The sequence below is a fragment of the Perca fluviatilis genome, chromosome 5 (genome assembly GCF_010015445.1).
Source record: "Perca fluviatilis chromosome 5, GENO_Pfluv_1.0, whole genome shotgun sequence".
In the NCBI taxonomy this organism is placed as follows: domain Eukaryota; kingdom Metazoa; phylum Chordata; class Actinopteri; order Perciformes; family Percidae; genus Perca; species Perca fluviatilis.
This window is the reverse complement of record NC_053116.1, coordinates 22,826,631-22,840,939: the sequence shown is the minus strand read 5'-3', so window position 1 is coordinate 22,840,939 and position 14,309 is coordinate 22,826,631. Positions and strand designations below refer to the sequence as shown.

The 14,309-nt window shown below is 40.0% G+C and overlaps 3 protein-coding genes across 4 annotated transcripts; 2 read left to right on the top strand and 1 right to left on the bottom strand.

Annotated features, from left to right (window-relative positions):
- Positions 1 to 4,718: 4,718 nt before the first annotated feature.
- On the top strand, positions 4,719 to 7,215 carry prok1 (prokineticin 1). Its single transcript, XM_039801978.1, has 3 exons — positions 4,719 to 4,910; positions 6,019 to 6,144; positions 6,487 to 7,215. The coding sequence occupies exons 1-3, from the start codon at positions 4,836 to 4,838 to the stop codon at positions 6,604 to 6,606; spliced, it is 321 nt and encodes a 106-aa protein (XP_039657912.1). The 5' UTR covers positions 4,719 to 4,835; the 3' UTR covers positions 6,607 to 7,215.
- Positions 7,216 to 8,876: 1,661 nt separating this feature from the next.
- Positions 8,877 to 11,917, top strand: LOC120559344 (pepsin A-like). Its single transcript, XM_039800995.1, has 9 exons — positions 8,877 to 8,932; positions 9,185 to 9,326; positions 9,445 to 9,562; positions 10,365 to 10,483; positions 10,582 to 10,778; positions 10,875 to 10,991; positions 11,093 to 11,237; positions 11,457 to 11,555; positions 11,653 to 11,917. The coding sequence occupies exons 1-9, from the start codon at positions 8,877 to 8,879 to the stop codon at positions 11,788 to 11,790; spliced, it is 1,131 nt and encodes a 376-aa protein (XP_039656929.1). The 3' UTR covers positions 11,791 to 11,917.
- Positions 11,918 to 12,391: 474 nt separating this feature from the next.
- On the bottom strand, positions 12,392 to 14,309 carry LOC120559530. 2 transcript variants are annotated; one of them, XM_039801273.1, is made up of 6 exons: positions 14,226 to 14,309; positions 13,824 to 14,135; positions 13,457 to 13,583; positions 13,248 to 13,366; positions 13,109 to 13,155; positions 12,392 to 13,011 (listed from the first exon to the last, which is right to left on the bottom strand). In XM_039801273.1, the coding sequence occupies exons 1-6, from the start codon at positions 14,257 to 14,259 to the stop codon at positions 12,997 to 12,999; spliced, it is 654 nt and encodes a 217-aa protein (XP_039657207.1). In that variant the 5' UTR covers positions 14,260 to 14,309; the 3' UTR covers positions 12,392 to 12,996. The 2 variants fall into 2 exon arrangements, with proteins under 2 accessions (XP_039657207.1, XP_039657206.1); XM_039801272.1 differs by having other exon boundaries at positions 12,392 to 12,977.

Sequence of the window (14,309 nt, the reverse complement as noted above, 5' to 3'; positions counted from 1 at the left end):
AGTCATAAAAAAAAAGTTATTTGGAGAAACAATAAGTCCTTGTTTGACACTCAGATTTCATAATTGAGAATTAAAATCATCTTCAGCAACAAAATCAACATTAACATCAGATTCATCATAACAGGCTGGTGCAAACATCTTTCAGCATGATAAACACTTGAGCAACATGATGTGAACTTTATCAATGCTTGTACTTTATTGAACATAAAATATAGTATTAATATTATGAGTCTAAAGCAGGGACCTTGTTTCTCACAGCCTTTTGTTGATGGATTTTGTGTGTTCTTCTAAAGTTAGCTGGAGGCCACTGGGCTTACCTCCCTCCATGATTTCTGCTGCCTTTCCCAAGACGGCGAGGAATCAGTGCTCCTGCTGACAGAGCAGAAATGGGTGAATGTAATTATTTGGCCGCTGCATTGGAGGAATCCATCACCTGCGCAGCAGCAGGGTAATGTGCTGCTGACTAAACCATGGGGTACACTCTCATCCTCTCCTCTCCCTCTCCTCTGCGCTCTCTCATATTTCTCTCCTCACAGCTTAAATCAGAGCCAGGACGCTTCCTCTGACAACCTGCTGCTCATCACTGTCCAAGCACGCACGTTGGCAAACACACGTACAAGTTTACACACACACACACACACACACACACACACACACACACACACACACACACACACACACACACACACACACACTATTATTTATGTATTTTAGCACACAATAAGAATCATTTATCATATTCCGTTATCCATCAAGTGATACTTTAGACAATAAGCAATGACAATGAGGTATAATTAAATAAAATTTTATTGTAGCCAAATTTCACAAATCACAATCTGTACATCTTAAAGGGGTGATAGAATGACTATATAGGGTATTTCACACTGTTCCTTAAGGTCTCCTAATGGGGTATGTAACATTGGTTGGGCTGAAAATGGCCTGGTTGATATTTTATTGGCCCTTATCCATCCCTGTGTTTTGGCCCTATTTCTAATAAGCGCTTTTCTTCCAAATATGATATGCTCATGAATATTTAGATGAGCTGCGCGCCGATTGTTTGAGCGAATCCCCATACACACACATTGGAGACGAGACAGTAGGTCTCATATTCCAGACACTGCAATGTTTCATTACCAAATTCACTTCTGAGACTTTTTTATGCGAGAAATCAACTATATAAAGCTCAATTATGGGCCGTTTTACGAAAAAATTGATGGCTAATTGCAAATATGGTAAGACGTGTCGGACTTTAGGAGCTTCACACAATCTGACGAGAAAGCAGGGCGGCTGCCGGCATAACTATATTTACAGTTTGAATTTCGTCACAGCACTTGTATCACAGCTACCCCAAGGTCTTACAAAAACTAGCTAACAGTTGTGTCGGATTTCAATTTCAGGCATTTTTGTGAACGCGAGGGGTCTTGTTAGGAGGAGCAGCTAGCTAGCTAGCTATGTGTCCCATTCAATACAATGGGAAAAGATCGCAGCTAGCTAGCTACACTTTCTATATAGTATAGTATATTTACACTTTGAATTTCGTCACAGCATGTATTTCACAGCTATCAAAAGGTCTTACAAAGCTTAGCTAACACTTGTCAGATTTCAATTTAATGCAATTTTGTGAATTTCAGAGGTCTCGTTAGGAGGAGGCTAGCTAGCTCTTATTGATGGACTCCAGCTCACCGCGGGCTCTATCAATGAGACTCGCGGACAAGAGGCGTTTATTTCCCTGATCGTTTGTTTAAATAACTCAACACACATCCATTATAAGATTAACTGGAACCTGCGGTAAGAGATTGCGGGTGTAGCAAGCTCGCTGACCGCGCTCTCAGTCACACACCAGCCATTTAGCAGGAAGAGGGGAGGGAGAACAGCGAGCTGCAGGCCGCGTTTGGTAGTCCGATGTAGCAACCCAGGCAGCACCGGCCGGTGAACTCCGACACACATTGCAATTAGCCATCAATTTTCGTAAAACGGCCCATATTTGAGCTTTACTAGTTGATTTCTCGCATAAAAAAGTTTCAGAAGTGAATTTTGTAATGGAATAGCAGAGATCTGCGTGACCTAGCTAGATTCAGAAGACTGCCTGATCTCAGGTCAGTTGTGTAGCCTATGTAAATGTTGGGGCCATACCCGTCGCTATGGGCGGGCCATAGGGGGCCGGGCCCGCCCCCAAAAATGCTTGTGCCCCCCCACTTGAGGCACAGATCTCTTAAAAAAATTACTTTAATTTTATATTATCATAGTTGCTAATTTTGTGTTGCATTAATGTTGCATTCTTTATCATTAAAACATTATAAATATAAATAAACAATGGTGTGATTTTTGTTTGATTGATGGGAATCTACACTGCAACAGCCTATCACGGCCTTACTAAAAAGAAAGTTAGGCTACGACGTGACGTAGCCTACGTCAGTGTAGCTGCTCAACAGTTACCGCACATTTTTGAAAGCTGGATGAGTTTTCGCCGGCTTACTCGCTTCAGTTCCTCATGGTAAGTGGTTGAAAAGCCCACCAACATTCTCCTCTGCCAAACTGGATACGACACCGACGCCTCCTGATGTTGTCGTTGGAGAAGGAGTCCCTGGACGACAGTCTGAGCCTGATGCTAGTAGCTCCGTGGAGCCCGACCCTGGGCCTGGCAGGACCTGCAGGTCAAGTGCAACTGCGACTGGGGCAGCATTTGGGCCACAACTAACTGTTGAATCAGGGGGTGTGACGGAGAAACCCGAACAGGTTGTGTTGAGGAAATATCCAGTCAAAATGTTTGGTTAAAAAAAAAAACGTAGCTGTAGCTGGTATTTGAACAGGGACTGGCTTGCGTAGGCTACTCGGTGGAAAAGGACTCCGCATTTTGTTATGCCTGCAGGAAATTCACATCTGTATCATCGGACGCGACCTTCTTCATTAAGGGGTTTAAGATTTACAGACAAGGGCTTAAATAAGCATGCAGCTTCAAATGACAGGAGGGACTGGAGAAAGGACATGCTGCCTCCACTCAAAGTACCGGGAGGTTCGAAGTCTCTGTGTGTGTGTGTGTGTGTGTGTGTGTGTGTGTGTGTGTGTGTGTGTGTGTGCGTGCGTGCGTGCGTGCGTGCGTGTGTGTGCGTGCGTGCGTGCGTGTCTCATGGCACATGCATAGCAATGCATATCCTTCTATTGACTGCTTTAAAATGCAATGTTTGAGAGATGCTTCTGGTGTTACATCTAATATGTTGTATAGTCAAGTGTTTTATGGATATTCATAACATTGCTTCTATGTAATGTGTTGTAGGCTATATAGGCTACCTGGTCATATTGCTGTTGGTTATGTTTAACGTGATGATTACGTGCGAATAGTATAACAAGAGTATATGATTATTATACATATACGTACTGTACGCCAATAATAATTGTGCCCCCCCATGTATTTCATGTGCCCCCCTTAAGACTGAGGTCTAGCAACGGGTCTGGTTGGGGCGTGACAAAGAGAGAGACTAGAGCCAAATGAGGAGGAGCCGCCGAGTTGACGTCAACTCAGTGGCTCGTTGAGATTTGCCCGTTTTCAGAGGCAGTTTAAATTGTGAGATTTGCAGAGGAAAGAGGTGTCAATGGGCTTTTGAGATTGTATGTATGTCCTATTTACCGGTACCCATCAAACTTTTTCAACTTTTTTTTGTCATTTTTCAACTATGACAAGGTAAAATCGGTTTTGCATTTTATCACCCCTTTAAGACACTCTATTTTCTTTGACCCTCGCATCAGATAAGAAAAACTCCCCCCAAAAAACCCTAAAGGGGGAAATGGTAACCTCAGGAAGAGGAACTGAGGAGGGATCCCTCTCCCAGGATGGACAGACGTGCAAAAGAATTGCGTTTATAGAACAGACCAGCATAATGAAATTACAGTATAAACAATCCATATGCCATAATGATACATAGAAAGTGAGGAGAGAGAGAGAGAGAGAGAGAGAGAGAGAGAGAGAGAGAGAGAGAGAGGATTTAGTAAGGAGTCTGAACCATGTTATTCTTTCTTTCAAAAAAAGACCAAATATGTTAGTGTCAACATTTAACAAATACAGTTATAACAGTAAGATCATATGTATCACACTGATTGCAGAGTAGCTTGTGTGATAAAGCAGATATGTTATTGACCTTATAGGCCTTATTTTCTCAGTGTGAATGAACTGCAGCTGAAGTTGATAGCAGCTGTCACAATACATGGCATCCTGGCACACATATCCCATAATAAAATAAGGAATATCACTTTCCCTCCTTACATGAAGCCCAGTTCATGAGTCAGCCTGTGGTAATTTCAGTAAACTCATTAAATGACTTTGATGTTGATTTGTCTTCACACTGATAAATATCTCTGTATTTCATGGCACCTGTGCCCTTTTTCTCACAAAGAGGTGTCAGATTAATTTTAGTTCATATGAATGTCTACTACTTGTTGAGTAGTTTTGCATATTTTTTGTGTTGGCCACAAAACCACTGAGTCATGGAAACTCTGTCAAGCAGCTGTATGACCAGACACTATATGTAAGTGTACAAGTAGAGGGGACTACTGGGAGCCTCCATCATCCGTCATCCAGATGAGTAAGATGACGAAGCTATTAAGGAGACAGGCAGAGAGAGGGCGTGGGGAGATCTCAGAAATGGCGAGCGAGGGAGGGTTGGGTGAGGGTCGGAGGTGGATAAAGAGAGGGAGAGAGTGTGCCCCCTCCCTGAGGAGTTCTGGGAACCTTCAACACTGACTGGAAAGCCGAGGATCCAGTGTGAGGTGCCGGACAGACCGTTAACAGCTGTTGTCCAGTGTTGTGGGTGTTGATAGAGTCCAGTTCTCCTGTTGCTGACATGGGCTTCAGGGCGGTGCTGCTGTCCTTCCTCCTGGTATCTCTCAGCTGCTCCAGAGGAGCCATCATCACAGGGGTGAGTGAGAGGCTTCTGGTTCTGCTGCACACTGTTGAGTCATTTTTTATTCTGGTATTATATCAGTTTATTACATTCATGTTTAATCTGTTTTTGTTTTTAATAAATGACTAATCACTCCATTTACTCTTTTGAGATTAAAGTAAACATTACATTGCTATTATCTTCTCTTTCTGTGATTGTCTTATTTCCTTTTGAAAATGAAAATATGTGATTTCACAAATGACTTACTTACTCGGGCTGCAACTTGCAAATTATTTTTTATTATTGCTTAATCTGTCATTTATTTCTTTTGATTAGTCAATTAATCGTTTAGTCCGTAACATGTAGAATAATGACAGATGCCCATCAGAAGTTTCCTAAGCCTAAGGTGATGTCTCCAAGTTGCTTGCTTTTGTCCTATCAAAAATATTGAATTTACAACTATATAAAACAAAGAATAGCAGCAAATTCTCACATTTGAAAAGCAAGAGTCAGCAAATGTTTGGCATTTTTTCTTGATAAATGAATTAAATTAAGTTATTATTACAATTGGCAAATTATTTTTCTTTTGATGGATTAATCGACAAAGCAAATTGTTTCAGCACTAATTCTGTCTATGCATTGGGAAGTGTGCTGTACGTGCAGTCAAACCTCTATATAGGTATGTAGTATGTTTTTAATACTATCCCTTGCCTTTTGATTTTTGGTGTGCTTTTCTCATGTTCAAACTATATGCAAAACACCTATTATGCAAACAATACAGTTCACTTTTCTGGATAATTAAAAAAAAATTTATTACAAATGACTGACAGGAGACCACATCCTCCTCCGCTTCAAGACCAATGGAAAAATGAGAGGAAATTATTTCAGTCCTCTGATTGCTATTCATTTGTAAATGGATTAGGGAGATGACAGGCAATGGATAAAGTGGCTTTCACTGTTAGAACATGAGAGGGCATCTCTATTACGATAAGTAAAAATGAAATAGATTCAAATATAAAAAGGAATCTCTAGTAGCATAAATACAACTGAGTCACTAGCAACAAGAAGAACTCTTCTTGTCTGTCACTTTTATTATCTTCCGTCTGTCCTTTTCCTCCCTCGTCTCTCTCTCTCTGTCCTGCAGGCCTGTGAGAAAGACGTGCAGTGTGGTTTTGGTTTTTGCTGTGCCGTCAGTCTTTGGCTGAGGGGCCTCAGGATGTGCGTCCCAAGAGGTGTTGAAGGGGACGAATGCCACCCATTTAGCCACAAGGTGGGGAGAAATGTGATGTCACTAATCTTCACACACACACACACACACACTCATATGTGTTTTCTGTGTTAGTGGAAATTCAGATTATATCAAGCTGCTGTCAGGTTGGCTGAAGCTTTAGAAAAACTGCTGATAACTGCAGAGACTATTGATCTTCTCCAGAGTGAACTGACCAATCAGAGCCATACATCATTTTGATCATCTGGACATGGCAACAATTAGTTCTGCTAACACCACATCCGTCTCTGAATTCAGATTTTTAAAGACCTGCAGCTCCACTTGTCAGCTGATGAAGGATTTAAACTGTCAGATTATCCCTCCCCCTCCTTTCCTCACTTGCAGGTGCCCTATCCAGGGAAAAGGCAACATCACACCTGCCCCTGTCTCCCCCACTTGGTGTGCACCAGTTACGGTGAAAGCAAGTATAGATGTACTGACGACTTCAAAAACCTGGACTTTTAACAGATGCCCAACATTCAGATGAAAAAGAGCAGAGCAGAAACAGCATCCTGAGTGAAGACATGAACAGGGTGTGGATCAGAAATGCATATTTAATCTTCACTGGTTGTATTCTTTGTGTGTTTATATACTATAATACATAGTTTGGATTCTATCAATACACACATCAAGGACAGAAACGAAAATGTCAAGAGAGTGTAACCTATTAACAAGAGCCACAGCAGACATCTGACACTTTTTACTTTTTAAAACAAAGAAGGTATTTGTGAAACAATTGAAACATTTGCTGTTTTGTTTTCATGCTCACGTTATGGTAATTTATCAAGAGAAATGTATAAATATTATTGCCGATGAAAGTAGCCTATAATAACAACATTGTTGTTGGATACTTGCTCTGTGGACCTTTTTCGTGTTCAGTTTATGTTACTTGATTAAACATAATGTGTGTTGATGTCACGTGGTTTTAATCACGGTCTGATTATGATGAAGGTCATGTGCATAATACCCTTTACTTCCATGAGCAAACTCATGACCCTGATATGTAACTAAACTGAGGACCTAATTAACTGACAAAGAGCAATTCCACCAGGACATTTTCAAAAAAGATTTAGCTTGGGGTTTTTTTCTACACGTTTTTCACTTACAATAGAGCTTAACAAACTCTTACAATTGATTTTCTGCTATCTCAGATGATGCAATTTTCTAATGTATGGATGTCTTTTTTACATTAAGTGAAAACAAAGCAGCTGTCATGAGAAACAGACTGCCTTTTGTCCTGCTTACAGCATCTTTGTGTAAGACATTGAATTCTTCACCCTCTGTTTAATAGAAGCACATAATAAGGGTATATGAATAATATATTATTATTAATAGTAGTAATAGAAGCATTTGTATTTGTATTGATAGTAGAAGTATTATTATTACTAACGTGTTTATAAAAGACAACAAAAAGGCTCAAATTAATTTAATGGATTTAAATACACAACAATAAATCACCAGAGCTATTATGAGCTGTGGTGGAATGTAACTGAGTACATTTACTCAAGTACAATTTTGGGGTGATTATACATGAGTATTTACTTAATGCTACTGTACTTTTTACTTCCATACATTAACAGCTATAGTGACTTTGCAGATAAAGTTATTATAGTACTTTTACATTTTACTGCTGATACTTACCTAGTCACTTAAGTCACATTTTGATTGCAGGATTTTTACTTGTAATGGAGTATTTCTATATTGTGATATTACTACTTTTACTTTACACTATAAGAATCTTAATAATTTCTCCACCACTGTGCTTAAAGGTTACTTTGGGTATTTTATAAATTCACTGCAAAAACATATTTTGTGAAAGCAGATTCAACCCAAGGTTATGGAAACATGAATATGAATGATGAATTTTGAATTTGGATTTAAAAGATTTCATTAAATGTAATATCAACGATGTAAATATGCTATAATTCACTTTCCAATCAAGGTCAAACTACAGTAGGCTATGTGTACTGGGTTAGCTGCATTTTGTTATCCTTTGTTCATACATCACGCCATTTCACCGTGTCTTTGTTTTGTGTATCACTTTTATCAGATAACCCTGCCCAAATAACCTCAGCTCACACCTTTGGAAACCTGTGGAAAGTTTCTGTATCAATGTTAAACAGTCCAGCTCTGGACATAAAATCTCCTGATGTCAACACATTAACATCGGTTAAACGCTTATCTTGCATCTAATATATTCAAATGATCTGTTAGATAATAAAAGTCAATCCTCTGACAAGTTTCCTTTAAATAACTATTTTTGCTGTTTTCTATGACTTCTTGAGTAAATGGAAATAAATCAACACTGCTGAGATAAACATTAGCACTATTCCATTTTGCATGACTGATTTCTTTTCAGTAAAATAGTAGAAACATTAAAACGAGTGGCTGTTGCACAACTTTAAGCACAGTATCTCTTAACAAACTGTACAAGCAACATACAAAATATCAGCTGCATTTAAAAAAGGATACTTGATTTTACAGTAAATTGTTGCTACAAAATATGCTTAAAATATAATGTAAAAGGTTTTTATTGTTCATATGTTTAATGGGATATTTGCTCCAAGATAAGAGGCTTCATATCGCATATCTCTTATCTCTTATCTCCATCTGATACATGATATCAAGTTATGTGGAAGGGCATTTTATGAGACACAACCTTGATTTATTGTATTTAAGGGCTGGTTCCTGCAAATGGAACTTCACTTCTCTTAGTCCACCAGTAAAGTGACACAATGAAGTGGCTCGTAGTCCTGTCAGCCCTCGTGGCTTTCTCCGAATGCCTCCACAGGTAAGTCTGACCTGGCTGGTTGAAAAGGAATCCGTTCCTTCATTTCTTTGACATTTTAAACCAGAATTGCCTGAAAGGCAATCTCTCCATCTAGTATTCCTGAGGGAAAGTCTAAAGGCCATCTTGCTTTGAGCTATCATACTTTTCAAACTTGCACAAAGCTCAAAGTAACGCCTACTTATTTCTCCAGCTATAAAATGGTGGACATCTGTGTGTTTTATTCTGATTCTTTATTCATGTTTCTGTGTTTAGGATTCCCCTGATTAAGGGAAAGACTGCCAGGCAAGCTCTGCAGGAGAAGGGACTATGGGAGAAGTACAGGTTGATGTATCCATACAACCCCATGGCCAAGTTCGACCAGAGCGGTATTGAGTCCATGACCAACGATGCTGACGTAAGTCCAGACCAGAGACAACATTTATAGAGTAGTTCTCCTAAAAAAATATACATCCACTACTGTTGCTGAAACACTTAAAAATCAAAACATAATTTGTCCTCTTGTGTCCCCCTAGTTGTCTTACTATGGTGTGATCTCCATCGGTACTCCTCCTCAGTCCTTCAGCGTCATCTTTGACACCGGCTCGTCCAACCTGTGGGTCCCTTCAGTCTACTGCTCCAGCCAGGCCTGCCGTAAGTGTTACTGAGACTACCAAGCTGTTAGAAGTTGGCTGATGTGCTTCAAACACAGGGGAAGAAAGTAACTAACTGTATTTACCCAAGTGCTGTATATGAGTACAATGTTGAGGTGTTTTAATCGCTTAATACTTTAATTGAGTATTTTTATTCTGTGCTACTTTATTCTGCTTTTAAATCCACTAAATTTGTCTGACAGACGATTGTTACTTGTTACTTTGCAGAATAATATTTTAGATACAAAACATGCAATTATTCTACAATGCATATATTGTTATAGATTAAATGAGCTAACCGTGTATAAACTGAAGTAGTAGTACAGTAGCTCCACTTTCACCAGCTGCAACATACATAGCAACATATCAGTAGTATAATTATATTACAACGACAGGAATTCTGCAACATTAGTATTTCATTTCATTTATTTATTTGTATAGCACAAGTAAACACAACAGAAGTTGACCACTGTGCTTCACATAACAAGAGTCAGGAAAGATAATAGAATAAAACATCCTTCAGACAGCAAAAAACATAGAATTATATTATATATTATTATTATTAAACAAGAATTATTATTACTATTAAAATAGTACTTCTGTCTTTGACACTAAAATATATTTTGCTTCTAATATATACTAAAATATATTTTGCTTCTAATATGTATGCACTTCTACTTAGGTAAAATGTCAGGAATATAACTTGCAATGCAGTCTTTTTTGTTTGTTGTATTTCACTAGTAGAAGATTCAATTACTTGTTTAACAACTAACACTTGGCAAAAAAATCCCAATCCTCTGCAGAGAACCACAATAAATTCAACCCACAGCAGTCCAGCACCTTCAAATGGGGCAGCGAGTCTCTGTCCATTCAGTACGGCACCGGCAGCATGACTGGACATCTGGCCGTTGACACTGTTGAGGTAACCAAAGGAACAAAATGCATAGTCTATTTAGAATTCAAACAGGCATTTCTCTGTGGTCTGTTGAACTGTGACTGACAGCTGTCTTGTGTGTCCAGGTGGGCGGCATCTCCGTGGCCAACCAGGTGTTTGGAATTAGCCAAACAGAGGCTCCCTTCATGGCTAACATGGTGGCTGATGGCATCCTGGGATTGGCCTTCCAGTCCATTGCCTCTGACAACGTCGTGCCTGTCTTTGACAACATGGTCAGTGAAGGACTGGTGTCTCAGCCCATGTTCTCCGTCTACCTGAGCAGGTACTGAAACAGGATGGAAATCTGTTCGTTGTGAGTCCGTCATTTCCCTTGACATTTAATGTAAGTATGACATTTGTTTATTTTTTTCTCATTTAGCCAGAGTGAACAGGGCAGTGAGGTGGTCTTCGGTGGTGTTGACAGCAGCCACTACACTGGACAAATCAACTGGATCCCTCTATCCTCTGCCACCTACTGGCAGATCTCAATGGACAGGTACAAATAATAAACAAATTGAAAAATACCAACCCCAAACATAAGTTGCACAAAGCTTCCTAGCTTGACTCTAATCCACCTTTTGCTCCTTCTCCTCACAGCGTTACCATCAATGGACAGACTGTGGCCTGCTCTGGTGGCTGCCAGGCCATCATTGACACTGGTACCTCCCTGATCGTTGGCCCAACCAGTGACATCAACAACATGAATTCCTGGGTTGGAGCCTCAACCGACCAGTACGGAGATGTGAGTCATACCATCCTACCGTACCATTTGAAGGAAATATTCCCCATTTTCTGAACCCAGAGTAAACAAACATGTAATGCTGTGACGTCAAAACTCTCAAATAAAAATAATTAAGCAGGACTTGGTTACTTGCTTTAGCTGGAAACATGTAATATACCAATAAATACACCTTCTGCTGCCACAAGCTATTCAGCTTTATGTGTGATGTTCTTCTCACAGGCTACAGTGAACTGCCAGAACATCGGGAACATGCCTGACGTCACCTTCACTCTTAACGGATACGCTTTCACCATCCCCGCATCTGCCTACGTCTCTCAGGTCTGTCAGAACCCCTGCCACCCACTGCAACAGGAGGTTTTCCACACTATAATGAAGATTTGGGGAAGTAAATGTATTTTCTGTTGTCTCTCCATAGACCTCCTACGGTTGCAACACTGGCTTTGGCCAGGGTGGCTCTGATCAGCTCTGGATCCTGGGAGATGTCTTCATCAGGGAGTATTATGCCATCTTTGATTCCCAGAATCAGAAAATTGGTCTGGCCACGTCTGTGTAGTCAACTGAGACACCCGGTGGATAATCTATAAATGTTTTCACTGCAGGGGCTTGTTTGATTTAAAGCAAAAAAATGGTTCAAATGGAGATTGTGGAAATACATGTGAACATATTGTATCTGCCTTTGCATTAAATATATTATAGCAACTAAAAGCATTTTGTATTTGTTGTGTTTGTGTCAGTCTTACTGTGGTGACTACAACAAAGATCACACATCAGTGCAGCAAAAACCATCCTTAGTCGCCTTGGTTTAGTGTTACAGAGCTGCACTGAAATGTCACAGGAATAAGAATTTGTTCAGTCTGTTCATTCATTTGCTCCTAAGAGAAACTTGACCTTTTATAGAGGATACAAAAAGGATTGCCACCAGCTTTCAGTGTAAAGGAAGAAGAGGCAAAGAATAGAATATCGAGCGGCTCTAAGAATAGCCAGAGGGCCAGGTTGTCATCGAGAAGAAACTGATAAGGACAAACGTTGATTTAACAAAGGATAACCCGATGACATAATCTGACAACTCTGTTGCCGTTTCAACCTGTGAACAGTGTTAAAAGGACAGAAAAAAAACACATGGAAGCAAACACAAGTCTTAATTTTACCAGCTATGTTCATTTCTTTAATGCGTTATCATTTCATTTTATGTCATTTACCATTTTCTCAAACAACACATGCTATATACACTTAAAGCGGTAGTTCAGTATTACATATTGCACTTCCATAAAGTTGGGGGACTCCCAACAGACAAAAGATTAGTTCAAACCAAATCAGCAGATGATGATGATTTTTAGTCAAGCTCCAAAAATGCTGTATCCTACATTTCCCATAATGCAACCAAATGGATGTTTTTGTTAGATCATCCCTGCCTGGTGAATGTCTTTCAAACTCTACACAGGCTGAGTGGCACTAAGCATGACTCGCAAACTGACATTTATGTGTAAAATAAAGTTCATTTTAGAAAGTGTCGGAACAAATATATTCTGCCCCATTAAAATCAAAAACTAACTAAACGTTCACAGGTATTGATTGGTGGATGGCCAATGTGGAGTACTCCACCATCCCATCATGCTCTGCGCGCCAGGTCGAGTCAGGGGCTCCCGCTTGTGTTTTGTGCATCCTCAGGTTTGCGTACACCTCTGTCGGTTTCTGGTGAGCTCTGAAGTCCACCGTTGTGTAGACTATGGCGCTCATTTCCTGCGGGAGACTCACTATGTCAAGAGACAGTGTTCTGGAGGAAGTATGTTGAAGCATAAACATGCAATCTGCTCTTTAAAAACAAGTGACGATGAATCACAGACGTTACATGTTCCTTGTTTAGTACTTACCGGGGCGTCTTGTTTCAGTGACTCACACAGAGTTTCTCCACATTTGTCTAAAAAGAATAAGAAAAATCACATTGGTTCTATTTACCCGTTCCACACAAAATCAGATCCTTGTGATCATCAATTTAAGAAAACTGCTTACCCGGCAGTTTACGTTTTGTCTGGACTCTGCAGCAAACAACACCAATGACTGAAGTGATCAAAATCATCACCGTAATTGACACAATGACAGCTAGTGGCAGGCCAAAACTCCAGGGAACTCTGGAGAGGAAACAAAATACATATCTTATCCCTAGACAGCACTGTTTGGCTGGCGAGAAACAGAAAATGAGTAATCTGCAGAGTGAATACCTGGAACTGTCACTGTGGTCCTGTGCCAGAGCAGGCCCAGTGGAGTCTGGGAGTATTGTGGAGGTGTTGGGGGCTTTGATGGTTGTCGTCAGTGAAGGCTGAGATTGGCTGTGGTGACCTGAAACTTCTAAACAGTGCAAGAATATCAAATAAGCTTCCAGCGTTTATTGCAAGAATTAACCATTGCAATTGTTTCCCTACTTTACCAGGGGAAAACTACACTAAAATATTATTTTGCAAGTAAACATTTATCTTATGTAGCTGTAATAACGCAGGTTTGGCCCAATAGTTATTGTACACACTAGAGGCTATTGCATAACCTTTACATTTATAACATCACATTATTGAAGATTATAAGACTGCTTACCAGACACCTCAACATAGTAATCACTGTAGATTAGGTTTTGAGTTCCTAGCACAATACATCTGTAATATCCTCCGTCCTCAAACCGCACATTTAATATTTTAAATTCTATCCAGCCGTCTCTCTCAGTTTTCGTCACTCTTCCTTTCAGTAAATCACAGGTAAATCCTGCACTGTCCAGCAGCTTGTAGCATCCTCCTGGATAGAGTTTACAGCAAGACTTGTTGTAACTGTTGTAAACGGAAGGGAAGGCCAGTCTCAGCAGGACGTGTTCAAACTCCTCGATCCTCTGCTGCCCTTTTAGATGAGGAATATCTGCAAAACAAACATTTCTTATTAATATGTTATTACAGGCACTGGAGGACAGACAATTGTCAAATTTGGCATATTGTTTTCCCACCATACCTAATAAAAGAAACAAGACAAAGGAAAACTTCATCTTCAGTGTAATGCTCACTGAGGCTCAGCACTTTTTCCCCACACTTTTCG